The following is an 18,533-nucleotide window of genomic DNA, read 5'->3' on the forward strand; positions in this document are numbered from 1 at the left end:
CTATAATGCCAAGGACAATATATTTTAATGTTTTTAAAGATTCATTCTATTTATTTGAAAGACAGAGTTACAGAGAGAGGTAGAGACAGAGAGAAAGGTCTTACATCCGCTGGTTCACTGCCCAGATGGCCACAACGGCCAGAGCTGCGCTGATCCGAAGCCAGCAGCCAGGAGCCTCCTCAGGGTCTCCCACGTGGGTGCAGGGGCCCGAGTCGGGGCTGTCTTCTACTGCTTTCCCAGGCCATAGCAGAGAGCTGGATTGGAAGAGGAGCAGCCGGGACTAGAACCGAGCCCATATGGCATGCTGGGGCTTCAGGCCAGGGCATTAACCCACTGCTCCACAGAGCCAGCCCCTAATATATTTTAATTTTAAGAAAATGATTCCTAACCATGAAATGGGTGGCTAAAAAGACTGATTTTATCCTAATGATAAGATGTGTTGAAGGGTAGTTATGAAGATTTACCTGCTATAGCATTGTTTAAAATAAAGCTGGAAAAAGTCTGGAAGATTATTTAAATATATAATGAAAAACAATATGGAAGCACAATAAAGGGTGTTACAGAAGAAAATATGATGGCATGAAAATGTTCATGATATACTGTACAAGAAAATAATAAGTGAGATATCAGTACTTATGGTGTGTCAATTGTATGGAAAATGTGGATATATGTGAATACACTTTAAACATTGATAAAAGTATATATACCAACAATATTAACATTATTCTCAATGACAGCAGCTTGTGCTTTTATTTGTCTTCTAAACTTTCTCTACAATGAACACTGTTATTTCCTTCCTATTCCTATATATTTTATTAATTATTATTTCAAATGTCATCCTTTCAGTAACTGAGTGTCGTCCAAGAAAAGGGAAAAGAGGAAGAGGAGGAGGAAAAGGAAAAAAGGATAGAATCTGTTAATTGCAAAACTAATTTATTTCTCTTTCAGCTCCCAAACAGAGTACCGCCCCTCACAAAAGTAATCTTGATCTTCCCAAGCTCTTCCTCATCTCATTGCTGATACTGTTCCTGCTGTTGGCAATCACATTCCTCATCACTTTCATTAGTAAGTATGCCAGTTGAATCAGCAGGTAAAAACAGCTTCATGAAGAGAAGGTATCCATTAGAAACTGACATTAAATAATGGTTTTATCTAGAATTCTGAAAAAGAATTTTTTTCTGGGCAGACATAATTCATGGGCATCCACAGAGAACTTTGTTCTTTATTTGGAGTTTGTTACTCTGAAAAAGGAATGAAATCTATATTTTCAATATAATTTGGAGAGTATCTGTGTGTATGCACGTTAGTGTTAAGAATGAATCCGTGACGTATTATTGCTATACTAGACAATGTGTAAGTGAAAGCAAATCTATGTTTCCTTGGTAGCATTTATAAGGGCAATCCTATTTGAGTATACAGATGATTATATCTTGGAATAAGCAGGTATACAACAAAGATAAGGGAAGAAACATTCCAAGAAATGTACATTTTTCTTATTTCTGTCCTGCCAAAGATAGTGTGAGGTCTTAAAACCAATTTAGCCAATGGGTGAGTTCCTGCATATTTGTGGCTTTCAGAATTTATAAAATTTAAAAAGATCTAAAATCAAGTATACACTTGGGGATAGTTTGCATTTACTACTTTGGTCATCCCACAAGTAGTAATGACCACCATCTGTTTGCCACATACTGTGCCAGACAGAGGCCAGATAGAGCCCCAGGCACTGGTCTCAAGAAATCGGTAGTATAGACAAATAACCAATTGTTACGACATTGTATGGTAAGGGTCATGCAGGTGAAAGGTAGGAACAGGAGGCTGAGCTTAGCTTTCTGGGAAAAGTGACATCTAGAACTATAATTACCAAGAATGACACAGAGGCAAGAGAGAGGATGGAAAAAATTTGGAGAAATGTCAGTGTGCATGACTGGACCACTGGTGCTAACTGGAGAACTAAGAAATAAAGTGGTAGCTGGGAGAAATAAGCAAGGCTCAGGTCCATGAAGAGTGTTGTGTGCCATTAACAAAAGTTCAGATCTTTTCTTCTAAAGGTTATCTTTATCAATTATCTTTTGCTGCATTATCAACCAACATAAAACAGTGAATTAAAACCATAACTATTTAGCTAATGATTCTGTGACTTGGCAATTTAGAGTGTCCTCAGCGGGGAGGTTGGCTCTACCAACCAATGTAGCTGGGTACCAGCAGCCGGCAAGCAGACTCTGTAGCAGGCGATGATGGATGGGACAACAGGAGTTACCTGGCAACATTTCTGTTATCATTCATCAGGCTAACTTGGGTTTGTTCGCATGGTGACTTGTGGACTTCCAAGACAAAGCAGAAGTAAAACTCATGAAGTCTCAGCTTGGAAATAGTATAGAGTTGCTTCTGCACGTTCTAATAGTTAAAGGAGACCTCAAAGGCAGCTTGGATTCAAGTGGTAGAGAAGAAGAGTACATTTTCCCTTTGGAGAAGTGTCAAGTTATATTGCAAAGGAGAGTTGATACCGGGAGGGCTGACAATTCTGGACGTTTTTGCAATGTGTCACAGTAGAGAGAGTCACCGAAGAATTTTAAGCAAAGAATTCACATAATTAAATTTGGTTTATAGAAATATGCTTTGATTTATGGAGGTGTAGAAAATGGCTATATGAGACAAAACTGGAGGCAAAGGAAAAACTTAGAAGGCTAATTCATTAATCCGGTTGAGAAATCGTCAGAGCCTGATCTAAAGCTTATGTTAGTGGAGAAAGATAAGAGGAGATTGCATTGAATTGTAAAAGAGGATATGAGAAATAAGGGCCCCAGATAAGTAAAGATGATTCCAATACTCTAGGTAAGTTCAGCAATCATGAAAGTTTTCAAAGAAGTGGACAGTGTAGGATGAGTACCGGGTTTGGGCTTGTTGGGTTTTACATGACTGTGGGAACCTCAAATGGACACATGTAGTGGGAAACATGCTAGTTTGCATTTCAACATAGAGGTCTGAGCTTTGGAAGTCATTTATTTGTAGGAAGCAGGTGATACCATGGGAATCCGTAATATTACTCAGGAAGGGGATTTAACAAGAGACGGAGAGAATAGGGTTGGGACTCTGGCACCGTTATATTATAAAAGAAGTGAATGGATGTAGAAGAGCTTATGAAACAGTATAAGAAACAGCAGCAAGAAATGTGAGGTGGGGGCTGGCTCTGTGGCATAGTAGGTAAAGCCACCGCCTACAGTGCCAGCATTCCGTACGGGCACTGGTTCGGGATCTGGCTGCTCCACTTCCGATCCAGCTCTCTGCTAAGGCCTAGGAAAGCACTAGAAGATGGCTGAAGTTCTTGGGCCCCTGCACTCCTGTGGGAGACTTGGAAGAAACTCCTGGCTCCTGGCTTCAGATAAGCACAGCTCCAGCCATTGCAGCCGTCTGGGGAGTGAAACAATGCGTGGAAGACCTCTTTCTCTCTCTCTCTCTCTCTCTCTCTCTCTCTTTCTGTAACTCTGACTTTCAAATAAATAAATAAATCTTTAAAAAAAAGAAATGTGAGGTGAAAACATGAAAGATGGGATCCCGGGGGTTAAGGATTAGGTAGTGCAAGAAGTGAAATAAGAAGATGACTAATAAGTGGCCCTAAGTTGTGCTGATTGTTAGTCCATTTTCTATTGCTCTAACAGAATTCCTGAGACTAGATGTTTTAGAAAGAATAGAAATTTGTGCTAGCTCTTGGTGCTGGAATGTGGGAAGTCCCGAAGCCCGAAGTTGACATTTGCTTAGTTTTTTGGTGAGGGCCTTATTGATGCTCTCTAACGTGGTGGAAGGCAAGAGAGTGAGTGAGGGTGTGCACAGGGTGTGCATTCTAACAACCCACACTCCCAGGAACTCACTCACTCCTGAGAGAAAGCTGTTAATCCCTCTTAGCAATCAATCACAGAGCCACTTAAATTGCCTTATGAGTTTTGGAGGGGACCAAGCATGACAGCAATGATCCATGGAAGTGGTGGCTTTAATGAAGCAGTAGAAGGAAAGCCACAATGTGTTGGATCAAGGAGCAAATGGGAGGTAAGGAAGACAAAAAGAAAATTCAGTTTCTATAGGGAGAGTGGGCTAGTTTTAATTTTTTAAAAAATTTATTGATTTCTATTTTACTTGGGGAAAGAAAGAGAGAGAGAGAGAGAGAGAGAGAGAGAGAGAGAGAGAGAGAGAGAGAACCTTTCATCTGCTGGCTCATTTCCAAAATACTTGCAACAGCCAAGCCAGGACCCAAAACTCAGTTCAGGTCTCCCTTGTAGGTAGCAAGAACCCAAGTACTTGAGCCTTCACTCGCTGCCTCTCAGAGTGTGCATGCCCAGGGAGTTGGATTAGAAGAAGAGTGGGGACTTGAATCAAACATTCCCATTTGGTATGGGACTTGAATCAAGCTTCCCAAGTGGCGACTTCACTGCGAAATCAAATGCCCACCTTGGGTTAGTTTTAAACTGGGAGAGACATGAGAGTTTTGCTGCACTGAAGAGTAACAGCCAATTAGTATGGATGCAGTACAGAAGAGGTGTGTGTCCTGTCCTCTTGATCAATACTGGGTGCTTCTGAAATTCTCCATTTTCCAAAGTCATCCAAAATAGTGTGGAATTAGCTCATCTCATTCTTTTTTTTAAGATTTATTTATTTATTTGAAAGAGTTACAGAGAGAGAGAAGAGGCAGAGAGAGAGAGAGAGAGAGAGAGAGAGAAAGTAGTCTTCCATCTGCTGGTTCACTCCCCAGTTGGCTGCAATCGATCCAAAGCCAGGAGCCTGAAGCTTCTTCCAGGTCTCCCACACCGGTGCAGGGGCCCAAGGACTTGGGCCATCTTCTACTGCTTTCCCAGGCCACAGCAGAGAGTTGGATTGGAAGTGGAGTGGTGAGAACACAAATCGCTGCCCATATGGGATACTGGTGCTTCAGGCCAGGGCGTTAACCCGCTGTGCCACAGCGCTGGCCTGCTAACCTCATTCTTCAGCACAAACCTTAAATTACCTTTCACCTCCCCTAAACTGTAGTCTTCATATGCAGTATACCTTAGGTACTCAAGGAGAATGTGGGTCAGCTTCTTTGCCTTCTGTGTGATGGAACTGCCTTGTCAACCTTTGCTTTGGAGATATCTACAGTTTCCAAAGCAGGAGGATTAGGAGTCCATTGGCTGTGGGTGTTGGGGACTCTTTTCCAGTCGGATCCATCTACTTAAGTGTGGCCATGTATAGACTTTTGTTTCTATAATGACTGTAAGGAAATAACAATAACAGCGAAGTCACAACACTGTCAACAAAGTGAATGATCTTTATTTTCTTTTCCAGTTTTCTTTCAAAAATATTCTCAGCTTCTTGAAGAAAAAAAATCTTTGAAAGAATTAAATCACACAGCATTGGAGTGTATGAAAAACAATTTTAAAGGTAAAAATTAATGTACCTGCAATTCAATTGCTGACTATACAGAGTGTGTAAGGATCCCAAATTAATATTTCCCGTTAGACTGCTAGGTAGGTCATACTGAGAAGTGGAGTCTTATGATCATTTTAAGCTACAAGTGTGTAATTGCATAAGACCTAAAATTCCTATATGTACATCTTAATTTGTCTATACAAGGAAATAGACTTAATTGTGGAAAAGAGCACATTACTTTTTAGATTTTTTTTCAGCATTCACTTTGTGATTTTGGTGTATACACTTGCTCATTTTCTCACATATTAGTTACATGTGATTAAAATGGTAATGGTAGTTTTATTATGAATACAAATTATTAAGACATGAAATAAATGAATTATTTTTAAAAACAGTAGTATATTTACAGAAAAACTCAGGCACTAATACAGAAAGATCTCATTCATCCTCACCTTGCACATTGTCTTCTGTTATTGACAGATTACATAAATGTTGTACCTTTATTAAAATCAGTGTATCAATATTGATATGCAAATATTATCATCTGTTAAGGTTCATAATGTATTCAGACTTCCTAGGCTTTCATCAAATTTGTTTTCTTTTTAGAGAGGCAGATAGAGAGAGAGAAAGAGAGAGAGAGAGAGAGATTGTCTGTCTACTGATTCACACTTCACATGCACACAGCAGCTATGCCCATGCCAGGAGCTGGAAACTCAATACAGGCATCAGGGATCCATGTACTTGAGCTGTCAGCTGCTGCCTCCTAGGGTGCACATTGGCAAGAAGTTGGAATGGGGAGCAGAGCCAGGACTTGAACCCAGGCACTCGATATGTGATGCAGTCTCTCAAGCAACATCTTAACCACTGCACCAAATGCCTGCTTCCCTGTCAATGTTCCTTTTCTGTGCCAGGATCCAATCTAGGGCACCTCAGCTTGCTGAGGTGTCACTGTTTTTTAGGCTTGTCTGGCTGTGATGGCTTGAAAGAACAGTGGTAAGGTCCAGCATAGGGTGTCCCTCTCTTAAAATTTGTCTGGATTTTTCTAATGATTATATTGGGCTTTGGGAGCAAAATCACAAATGTTAGATATTATTTTCTTCACTTCATATCAATGGTATATACTATCAAAATGGTTTTTTATTACCTGATCACTTGGGTAAGGCAATGTTTGTCAGGTTTCTCCTCTGGGAAGTACACTCCTTTTCTCCCCTTTTCCAGTCTATATTCTTTGGAAGGAGTACTCTCAAGGATTGAAAAATTATGTTGTGGGGCCGGCGCTGTGGCGTAGCAGGTAAAGCCACTGCCTTCAGTGCCAGCATCCCATATGGGTGCCGGTTTGAGTCCCAGCTGCTCTACTTCCAATCCAGCTTTCTGCTATGGCCTGGGAAAGCAGTGGAGGATGGCCCAAGCCCTTGGGCCCCTGCACCCACATAGGAGACCTGAAAGAAGCTCCCGACTCCTGGCTTTGGATAGGCATAGCTCTGGCCATTGCGGCCATCTGGGGAGTGAACCAGCGGATGGAAGACCGATCTCTCTCTCTCTCTCTCTGCCTCTCCTTCTTTCTCTGTGTAACTCTGACTTTCAAGTAAAATAAAAAAATCTTTTTTTTTTAAAGGAAAAGTTATGTTGCTTGTCCGTTAGGATGGAATATTTTATTGGTCACGGTTCTTCAGAGAAACAGAACAAGTATAACATATATAAAGATATTTAAGGAGTTGACTCATGCAATTGTGTTTTTTTCAAGTCCCCACTTAACTTTTTTCTTTTAAAGATTTGTTTTATTTTTATTTGAAAGGCAGAGTTGGGGGGGGGGGGAGAGATCTTCCATCCAGTAGTTCTCGCCCGAAATGGCCACAACATCCAATGCTGGGCCAGGCTGAAGCCAGGAGCAGCGAGCTCCATTCATGTCTCCCAGTCATCCTCTGCTGATTTTCCAGGTGCATTAGCAGGGAGATGGGTCAGAACTGGAGCAGCTGGAACTCAAGCAGGTTCTCATATGGGATGTTATTGTACAGTGGCCCAACAGTGCCAGACAAATTCTAACAGGAACACCCTATACTGTACCTTACCACTGTTCTTTCAAACCATCAAAGCAATAACTGTGCCACAATGCTGATCCCTTTAAAAATTTTTTTGAAGTTTAACAGACATATTAACTGTAAACTTTATGAAATATTATGCAATGTTTCATTGTGTAATGTCTAATCAGGGTAAGTATATTTATCCTTTCAAGCATTTAGCATTTCTTTATAGCAAAAACATCTTAAAGTCCCATCTTCCAGGTTTTTTTTTTGTTTTTTTTTTGTTTTTTTTTTTTTTTTTTTTTGACAGGCAGAGTTAGATAGTGAGAGAAAGAGACAGAAAGGTCTTCCTTTTGCCGTTGGTTCACCCCCCAAGTGGCCGCTACGGCCGGCACGTTGTGGCCGGCGCACTGCGCTGATCCGAAGGCAGCAGCCAGGTGCTTCTCCTGGTCTCCCATAGGGTGCAGGGCCCAAGGACTTGGGCCATCCTCCCCTGCCTTCCCGGGCCACAGCAGAGAGCTGGACTGGAAGAGAAGCAACCAGGACAGAATCCGGCACCCCAACCAAGACTAGAACCTGGTGTGCCGGCGCCGCAGGCGGAGGATTAGCCTAGTGAGCCACGGCACCGGCCACCAGGTTTTTCAAATAGAGAAATATACAGTAAATTAGCATTATATTCACCCTACTATGGAGGGAGGGGTTGGGATAGGTTGATGGACGGGTACCAGTTTATAACTAGACAGAAGGAAGAAGTTCTGGGCTTCTAGTAGTCTTCAAAATTTGATGGTGGCAATCAGCAGGCTAGAACTGGTGCCTATATGGGGTGCTGGCACTGAAGGGGGCAGCCTTACCCACTACGCCACAGCACAAACCCTGCAACATAATTTTTCAATCCTTGAGAGTACTCCTTCCAAAAAATATAGACTTGTAGTTGAGATCGAAGGCAGTCTGTTGGAGAATTCCCTCTTTCCCTGGAAGGCCATCCTTTTGTTATAATTGGATCTTTAACTGACAAAGCTCACTTAATTATGAAGGGCAATCAGCTTTATTCAAAGTTCACCAATTTAAATTTAAATTTTATCCAAAAAAGCCTGAAATAAATATCTAGAACATTTGACCATATCACACAAAATTGATTATTATGAGTATTTATGTAATTTTTAAAAAAATGCTTGTGCCTATGAGATTTATCTTTTCTATACCATTTATTTAGTTAATAAGTCATTTATTTACATCTGCAGGTACTCATGATGGTTTTTTTATATTCAGTACTACTTTGTTAGTTTTGTCATTGCTGATTTGGTCACTGATAGCTCATTATCTTGACTCCTGTGCTCCTTTGACATATGTTTTAGCCGACTTCTCATTAAAAAAAATGATTTATGTGGCTGGTGCTATTGCACAGTGGGTAAAGCAACTTGCCCGCAGCAGCAACATTCCATATGGGTGCTTGTTTGAATCCCAGCTGCTCCACTTCCGATCCAGCTTCCTGCTAATGCACCTATGAAAGCAGCAGCAGATGGCCCAAGTCTTTGGTCTCCCACATGTGAGACTCAGAAGAAGCTCCTGGCTCCTGGCATCAGTCTGGCCTAACTCCAGCTGTTGTGGCCATTTGGGGAGTGAACCAGTGGATGGAAGATCTCTCTTCACTTTCTAACCCTGAAAAGTAGAGTAACAGAGAGACAGGGAGAGACAGACACGGAGAAAGAGATCCTCCATACATTAGTTCATTCATTAAATGGCCCCAAAGAGCCTGAAACTCCATCTGGTCTCCCACGTGGGTGGCATGGGCCCACGTACTTGAACCATTCTCTGCTGCTTTCCCAGCTGCATTAGCAGGGACTTGGATCGCAAGTAGAGCAATAGGGATGTGAACCAGCCCTCTGACATGGGATGTTGGCATTGCAAGTGGCAGCTTAACCCACTGTGCCACAACTCTGGCCCCCAGCTGACTCTTCTTGAATCCAGTGCAGCAGGAGAAAGCAAGCCTTGTCTCATTATTCCCTGCTACAGGTACACTTGGCTTTCTCGACACCTGAGGGTTGGGGGCTCCTTATGAAATCCAGGTGAAGAATGAGAGTTTCAGCTTCCACATGGTTTCCTTTTGGCCCTAATTTTAATAATTCATACTCTTTGTAAAATGATTTTCTTCTATTGCACTTATATGCCCTTCTTCCCAATACAGAGAAAGTCTGGAGCTGCTGCCCAAAGAATTGGAAGCCATTTAGTTCCAACTGCTACTTGATTTCTACTGAGTCCAAATCTTGGTATGAGAGTAAGCACCACTGTTCTACAATGGAGGCCCATCTGCTGGTGATCAGCAGCAAGGACGAGCAGGTACTTTCTGTGAGATAACGAGCTGTGGCCCCCACCTGGTTTTTGTACATCTTTCTTGGCTAAGAAGGAGGTTTTTATGAGTTTTGAGACACTGGTGCATTGGCAGGCAGAAGACTTTCAGTCACAGATAGGAAAGGATCCCCAAGCCTTCACAGTCCATGACTTCTTCCTACTTTAGAAATTATGGGACTAAAAATACAACATACGAAGGTTGGGTAGAAGGATGCAAATGTTTCCATGTGAAGTATCAGTTTATCTCAAGGTGCACTTGTTTTCACAAATTATTAACTACCCGAGAAAGGGTGCAAATTGAATAGGAAATAAAGGTAAATCATGAGTCACATCCAATAACCAGGAATGAAATCAAAGAATCTTTCAAGTAATGAAAAGTGCTTAAATGTTCAAAAATTTTCTTCCTGCACAACTTAGAGGAATGCTGCCCCTTAGTGGAGAAGTGAGTCTGAGACAAGGATCCATTATGAGGATAGAGAGGCTGCGGGAGACTCTGAGGGGTTTTAGGAAGGGCAGGAGAAGGAAGTGTGGCCTGTTCTGGATCTACTTTTTCCCATCATGTAGCCAAGACCAGAGAAACATGGAGTCAGTGGTCCCCATCTAAGCTGGAGCAAATGCTGGGTGATTTCAGAACTTTAGCTCCTGAACCCAAATGTCCTCTCAACCCTGGTGTCGAGTATGTTCCCTCTGAAGAAATGAAGGAAAACATACTGAACACTGTCACTGGATTTAATATAATAATTTCAATATTATCCAGTGACTACATGATTGCTAACAGATCCAAGGAAAAACACAGGAACAGACAATTTCTCAAAAGCGTAGAAAAGGATGTGATGCCTGTTAGTTGAAGTTTCCTTCAAATAAAAATAATTCTAAAGCTTAAATAGAGTGAGTGTTATGTTTCCCGGAAATTCACCAGGTTATACTGAGAGGTCTAAATGGGTCTGGGACCCCCAGGAAACTAAATTGACTAAAATTTTTGTCTGCCCCATTGACAACAAAAGGTGTGCTTAAGAGTGTAGACAGTAAAGAGTCAAACTTGAAACAAAACGAGGAAAAAAAAATCTCAGTGACTCATCCCCTCAGTGAGCCCTATAAAAAAATCAACACCCAGATGAAGATACTGTAGAAGCCAAGGAGCACGAGGTAAAAAGACTCAGGTTTGACAAAGAAGAGGAAGTGAGGGAGGCAGCCAATAAGACAACTTCTGGTGAGAGTTCTTCAGTGAGGGTAGAAGGAATAGAAGTCCCCTCCTCCTCTCAGGATAAAGACAAAGAAAGTGGCTATACCAAACAGAAGAGGATGAAGAGGAAGAAGAGTCTTCGATGATATTAGGAGAAAGGATCCCAGGAAGAAAAAAATCAAGAACAAGAATCTGATGATGTCTTAACTGTGAATGAAGAGACTTCAGAGGAAAATAATTAAATGGAGGGGTCTGATGTGTCTCAACCTGAGAAAGACCTACGTTGTGAAGGCCAGTGAAAACCTAGGCCCTGATTTAGTGGTTCTGAAGCAGAAGAATTGGTAGGCTCTGGCTCCAGTGAAACCAGAGATTCTCTCAGAGTCACTCATGGAAAATGATGACAAAGCCACAGAAGTCACAGAGGGTTCAGTTTGGAAACAGGTTCATGTGGCATTTTACATACATTCTGATTTTACACTGGATAAGCCTTTCATGTAACCAAATGGATCTTTAGTTTTACAACAGGAGCAGCTTATAACATAAAGTACTTTAAGGATAACTCCCAAAAGAGTCGTTCAGGTAAGAACCATGAAAATCAGCTCCTCCCAGTCCTGCCTACTACTGACTTTTTAGGGGGCGTGTCTGGTCAGATCAGTGCTTTGTGTATTTCACTTTTCAAATTTTAGCATTAGATTTTTTCTTTTGACAGGCAGAGTGGACAGTGAGAGAGAGAGAGACACAGAGAGAAAGGTCTTCCTTTTTCCATTGGTTCACTCCTTGATGGCCGCTGCGGCCGGTGCACCGTGCTGATCTGAAGCCAGGAGCCAGGTGCTTCTCCTGGTCTCCCATGCGAGTGCAGAGCTCAAGGACTTGGGCCATCCTCCACTGCACTCCCTGGCCACAGCAGAGAGCTGGACTGGAAGAGGGACAACCGGGACAGAATCTGGCGCCCCGACAGGGACTAGAACCCGGGGTGCCGGCGCCGCAGGTGGAGGATTAGCCTAGTGAGCTGCAGCGCCGGCCAGCATTAGATGTTTTAAACTGGAAGACAGTAATTACAATTCTGAGAACCTTTTGGGGGATTATCACATTTAGTTTATCCATATACAAGAAAGCTTTTTAGTCCAACAGCTCTAGCAGTTTGCATATTTGGTCAGTTTCAATATTTTCATATGTGCACTGTAGGATTTCATGCTGGCTTCCAGATCTTCTTGTTTGGCTTTGTACAATGGAACTCCAAGTCATATATGGCAGCATATCTATCTATCTATCTATCTATCTATCTATCTATCTATCTATCCATCCATCCATCCATCCATGTATCTATCTATCCATCTATCCATTATTCTAAGAAGGGAAATGTTATGTTTTTCTGTTGCTATAAGAATGAATACAGTGGTTACTTTTCTATTGGTAATGATAAAATTCACCCTTTTTCAGAAGACATTTGCTTTCTCTTCTGAGTAATTAAAATAAAATCTGGCCCTTGTGAAGCCCTGGAAATCTTAAGAGTGTTGAAATGCCAGGTGGAACACATTCCAGGAAATCTGTTTACTGAAATACTTTTGTATTCTTCTGAGGTGCCTGAGAAAAAGATTTCATTATTTTTAAGAAGATGTACTTTATCTTGGAAACTGTGTTCAGACAGTAGCTGACTGTTTTGTAGAATTAATGCTTATGAGGCTGATATGAGACCGTATCAGAAGATCCAAGCAGATTCCTTGATGCTTGACTTGCTTTTCCTGACCACAGTAAATATAGTATGTTTCTTTCTTAAAAGATTTATTTATTTATTTATTTATTTATTTATTTATTTATTTATGTTGCCAGGCAGAGATAGACAGTGAGAGAGAGAGAGAGAGAGAGAGAGAGAGAGAGACAAAGAGTTATAGACAGTGAGAGAGAGACAGAGAGAAAGGTCTTCCGTTGGTTCACTCCCCTAATGGCCGCTATGGCCGGTGCTGCACTGATCTGAAACCAGGAGCTGGGTACTTCCTCCTGGTCTCCCATGCGGGTGCAGGGATCCAAGCACCCGGGCCATCCTCCTCTGCCCTCTCAGGCCACAGCAGAGAGCTGGACTGGAAGAGGAGCAACTGGGACTAGTACCCGGTGCCCCAACCGGTACTAGAACCCGGGGTGCTGGCACTGCCAAGTGAGGATTAGCCAAGTGAGCCACGGTGCCGGCCTCATTTATTTATTTTGAAAGTCAGATTTATATATATTGAAAAATATATATATAGAGAGAGAGACACAGAGAGAGAGAGAGGCAGAGAGAGACGTTCCACTTGCTGCTTCAATCCCCAGACAGCTGCAATGGCTGCAGCTGGGCCAAGCTGAAGCCAGGAGCCAGGAGCTTCTTCTGGGTCTCCCATGTGGGTTCAGGGGCCAAGCACTTGGCCTATCTTCCACTACTTACCCAGGCCATTAGCAGGGAGCTGGATCGGAAGCGGAACAGCCAGGACTCGAACCAGTGCCCATATGGGGTGTTGACATCACAGGCAGAAGCTTTGCTCACTATGCTGACCCTCCATGTTTCTTTCTAAGTAATTCTAGACTATTCAAAGGTCAATAGAACAAAGTACCACTGTATTGGAAGAATTAGAATATTGCTTTAGTTATGTACTTGAGCTAAATGACTGAAGCTTTGTAGGTGCATAGACATCAACTTAATTTATATGACATTTTAAAGTGAATTAATAATTTGAACCTGATTCTTTGACAGCCAGTGTGATATTTTTCAAATAAACATAAAGCACAGTAATTAGAATCAATATTTTCAAATTCACACATTTGAAATCATGCAAGCTGCAACTTTTCTTCCAGAATTACCAGCTGCCAAATTTATACCTGTTTCTTCAGCTGTACTTTTTGGTATTTAGAATCTTAAAATTTCTGTTAAGAAGATTTTATAGAATATAGTGTGTTCACTCCCTTTGTGAAATGGCATATGACTGCATAATTTGGTGTGTAAACTGAATGCTTGGGATTTCAAAATAGTATTCACACAAAGCAATAAATATTAATGCTATAAAAATAGCTGAGTTCAAGCTGTTCTCTAAAGGCTATGGCTTCTTTCTTCTCTTCCTTCAGGATTTCATCATCCAGAATCTAAAAAATACCCTTGCTTATTACGTGGGACTGTCAGATCCAGAGGGTCAGAGACATTGGCAATGGGTTGATGAAACACCATACAATGCAAATGTCACGTGAGTACAGAAAGGAATCCTGGGTCCTAGATCATGCCTTGGGCTTAGGTATCCTAGCTATCTGCCTTGAAAATGAAAGAGCTCACTCTTTTCTTGCTCTTGGTTATAGGGTTAAATAATTTTATTATCTCATTTAATTATTACAAGAGCCCTATTAGACACATATTATTCTTTTCCCCTCTACAGTGGTGAAAAAATTGAGTTTTAAGGATTTGGACAATTGAACTAAGGTCGTTCAACAATGTCAATGACAGTCCTCAAATACAGATTATATTTCTTTGTAAAGATTTATTTATTTGTTTGGAAGTTGGAGTTACACACAGAGAGAAGGAGAAGCAGAGAGAGAGAGGTCTTCCATCTGCTGGCTCACTCCCCAACTGGCTACAACAGCTGGAGCTATGCCGATCCAAAGCCAGGAGCCAGAAGCTTCCTCCAGGTCTCCCACATGGATGCAGGGGCCCAAGGACTTGGGCCATCTTCTGGGGCTATCCCAGGCCATAGCAGAGAGCTGGATCAGAAATGGAGTAGCTGGGACTCGAACCAGCACCTATATGGGATGCCAGCACTGCAAGTAGCAGCTTTACCTACTACGTCACAGCATCAGCCCCTCTCAAATCCAGATTCTACTGTGTTTTCCTAAAACATTATTTATTTGAAAGGCAGACACCCTCCCCCACCCCAACACACAGAGCACTCTAACCTGCTGGTTCACTCTCCAAATGCCCACAATAGCAGAAACTGCCAAACTCTCTCTTTTTAAAGATTTATTTACTTATTTGAAGCACAGAGTTACAGAGACAGAGAGAGGAAGAGACATACAAACACACACTCACATGCACACACAGATCTTTCAACCTTTGGTTCACTCCTCAAATGGTCGCAGTTTCATCCAAGTCTCCCATGTGGGTAGCAGGAGCTCAAGCACTTGGGCCATTGTCCACTGCTTTTCTCAGGTGCATTAGCAGGGAGCTAGCTTGGAAGTGGAGCAGGGGCTTAATATGGCGTTCATATAGGATGCTGGTGTCATAGGCATTGCCTTAACCCACTCTGCCACAGAGTTGGCCCTGGGCTGAACTCTCAATCCAGGTTTCCCACTTGGGTGGCAGGAACCTAACTATTTGAGTCATCACAACTGCCTCCCACTGTCTGCATTAGAGAGCTGGAGTTGAGCCAGAGTGGAGTTTCATACCTCAGCTTTCCGATATGGGTCACAGATAGCATCGTAACTGGCCAAGTACCTGCCCCTCTGCTATGCTTTTAACCATTATGTATGTCTGAATATAATAACACTTCATGCTAATTGAGATGACAGTTATTAATATTTTTCCTAAAGTAATAACACCATATTTTGAGAATCATATTTCATTTATGAAATTCTTTTAAATTAAAACTCAAATAGTTTAGCATCTTTGATTTTTGTATCTACTGTGTGATATATAAAGTAATATTACTGTAGTCCTCAATTTTTAGATAAGAAAACTGAGAATCAGGGGAATTAAATTACTTGCCCAAGATAACAGGGATGGTAGAGGATCACAAGTTTTAACTAGTTCCTCAGACTGCAAAAGCAGAATATTAAAAAAAGGGAGAAAAACCTATATTGATACGTGGAGCCAGGGTGAAATCTTTCCATCTATGTGGATCAACAGTCCTCTGAGAATAGGATATAGAGATGGACGAATAGGAAATAGCCTCTGAGACACCTTCTGGGGGGATATTTAAATCGGTAGATTGAGGGAATATGCAGTGATGTGGGCACAGTTTTCAGAGGAAGTGCCAGAAGGACAGGTAGAGGAAAAACTGCCTGAGACATGGGGGAGGGTGATTCGGGCATATCTGACCTTGACTTCCACAGAGCTCAATACCAGTGTCCTGCTCCCTTATTGTCTCTTACCCTTTTCACAGCACTGCTTGAAGAAATATTCTTTTTCTCCGGTTTAGATTCTGGCATGCAGGTGAACCCAGTGATCGGAACGAACGTTGTGTTATTCTAAATTATCGTCGGCCACTTGCCACATGGGGCTGGAATGATATCAGATGTGTTCAGAATCAAATGTCAGTTTGTGAGATGATGAAGATCTACTTATGAACTGAACATTCTCCATGGACATGTGGTTGGATTGGCATCCACCATTATAGAGTTGGCTAATGAGCTGTTTTATTTATGAGTAAGGGATACTCATAAAATTTTATGCATGTAGTAAATTATTCCATTTAGGAGATAATTGGTCCACAAATTTGTTTCTTTATTTTTTTAAAAAAGATTTATTTATTTATTTGGAAGTCAGAGTTACACAGAGAAGGAGAGGTAGAGAGAGAGAGAAAGGGAGGTCTTCCATCTGCTGGTTCACTCCCCAATCAGCCTTAATGGTTGGAGCTTCACTTATTCAAAGACAGGAGCCAGGAGCTCCATCTGGGTCTCCCATGCAGGTGCAGGGGCCCAAGGACTTGGGCCATCTTTTACTGCTTTCCCAGGCCATAACAGAGAGCTGGATCGGAAGTGGAGCAGCTGGGACTCAAACCGGTGCCCATATGGGATGCCGGCACTGCATGCAGCAACTTTACCCACTATGCCACAGCATCAGCCCCTTTTTATTCTTAGTAAAATAAACATTTATTGAGCATTTTCCATATGCCAGAGATGATGATGGAGACTCCTTTTGGGTACCGATGGAGGGAATGTGAGCCTATGTCTTAATTTCTGTTTACTTGCTGGGGGATGTTATTCGCTGCTGTGATTGTATGATTGGCTCTTCCACTTGTCTCACCGTTCTCTTTTTCCCCTCCAAGCTTTATTGATGTATTTGACAAATGAAATTGTATATATTTAAGATGTACAAAATGATTATTTGATATGCTTGTAAATGCTTGTGTATTTTATGAAATGATTATCTTAATCAAGTTTACACATCTATTACTTTAGCTAGGTACCAATTTTTGGGTGTATAGTAAGAACATTTAAAGTGTACTCCTTATGCAAACTTAAGAGATACAGTTCAGTGTGATTAGTTGTACTCACTATATAGTACACATGTGTCAGATCTCTGGAACTTAATTATCTTAAAACTGAAAACTTGTACCCCTGACCCATTTCTCCCACCCCCAACCTTTGGCAATCATTTTTCTATGCTCTGCTTCTATGAATGTGACTTTTTAAAAAAGATTTATTTTATTTATTTGAAAGACAGAGTTACAGAGAGAGGTAGAGACTTCCATCTGCTGGTTCACTTCCCAGATGGCCACAACAGCTGGAGCTGCACTGATCCAAAGCCAGGAGACAGAAGCTTCCTCCAGGTCTCCCACGCAGATGCAGGGGCCCAAGGACTTGGGCCATCTTCTACTGCTTTCCCAGGCCATAGCAGAGAGCTGGAACAGAAGAGGAGCAGCCGGGACTAGAACCGGTGCCCATATGGGATGCCAGTGCTTCAGGCCAGTGCTTTAACCCGCTGTGCCACAGGGCCAGCCCCTGAATGTGACTCTTTTAGATTCACATACAAGTAGAATCATGAAGTATTTATCAATCTCTACCTGACTTATATCACTTAGCAGAATATTCTCCAGATTCATGTTTGTTGTCACAAGTTATCCTTTTCTGTGGGTAAGATTCAAATATATAACTCTCTTTATCTCATCACGCATCAACAGACACTGAGGTGGCTTCTGCATCCTCACTCTTGTGAAGAATACTGCAGTGTACATGGGAGTGCAGATGTGTCTTCGAGACAGTGGTTTTAGTTTCTTTGCCTATATATCCAGAACTTGGGTCACTGGATATAGTAGTCCTATTTTTAGATATAATGACTGTGCCAATTTACATTCCCACCAGGAGTGCATAGGGGTTCCCTTTTACCCACATCCTTGCCAGCACCATTTAGATCTAACATCCTAACAGGTGTGAGATGATGTTTCATTATAATTTTCATTTGCATTTTCCTGCTGATTATCATGTTGAGCACTTTTTCATTTATCTGTTGGATATTTGCATGTCTTCTCCGGAAAAAATGTCTTTCCTTATCCTTTGTCCATTTTTAAATAGAATTTTTTCTTATTCAGTTGTGTTATTTTGGACTAATTAATCCCTTACCAGATATATGGATTATAAATATTTTCTCTCATTCTGTAGGCTGACTTTTCATTTCGTTGGTTGTTTCCATTTTGTGTAGATGTCTTTTAGTCCCATTTGTCTGTGCTTGCTTTTGTTGCAGATACTTCAGTCATGTCCAAAAAAATCATTGCCCAGACCAATGCCAAGTGAATTTTCCACATGTTTCTTTCTGGGAGTTTTATAAGTCTCTTCTCAAGGTTAAGTCTTTAATCCATTTCAAGTTCTTTTCATTTGGAAGACAGAGAGAAACAGAAAGAGAAATAATGAGATAGATG

The 18,533-nt window shown here is 41.6% G+C and overlaps 1 protein-coding gene and 1 pseudogene across 3 annotated transcripts in view; both read left to right on the top strand.

The window, feature by feature from the left end:
- LOC100344565 (C-type lectin domain family 4 member A) overlaps window positions 1-18,533 on the top strand; it is a 44,032-nt gene that overhangs the window by 2,175 nt on the left and 23,324 nt on the right. Inside the window, exons 2-6 of one of the 3 annotated variants that reach the window (XM_051850144.2) lie at window positions 949-1,065; window positions 5,311-5,406; window positions 9,601-9,752; window positions 14,038-14,153; window positions 16,059-18,273. In XM_051850144.2, the coding sequence (XP_051706104.1) occupies window positions 949-1,065; window positions 5,311-5,406; window positions 9,601-9,752; window positions 14,038-14,153; window positions 16,059-16,068 (491 nt within the window). In that variant the 3' untranslated portion in view covers window positions 16,069-18,273. Of the gene's footprint in view, window positions 1-948; window positions 1,066-5,310; window positions 5,407-9,600; window positions 9,753-14,037; window positions 14,154-16,058; window positions 18,274-18,533 lie in introns of those variants that run through there. The other 2 variants (XM_002712758.5, XM_008259783.4) reach the window with 2 other exon arrangements.
- LOC127492048 (serine/threonine-protein phosphatase 4 regulatory subunit 2 pseudogene) lies at window positions 10,030-11,449 on the top strand (annotated as a pseudogene).

The sequence above is a fragment of the Oryctolagus cuniculus genome, chromosome 9 (genome assembly GCF_964237555.1).
Source record: "Oryctolagus cuniculus chromosome 9, mOryCun1.1, whole genome shotgun sequence".
Classification (NCBI taxonomy): domain Eukaryota; kingdom Metazoa; phylum Chordata; class Mammalia; order Lagomorpha; family Leporidae; genus Oryctolagus; species Oryctolagus cuniculus.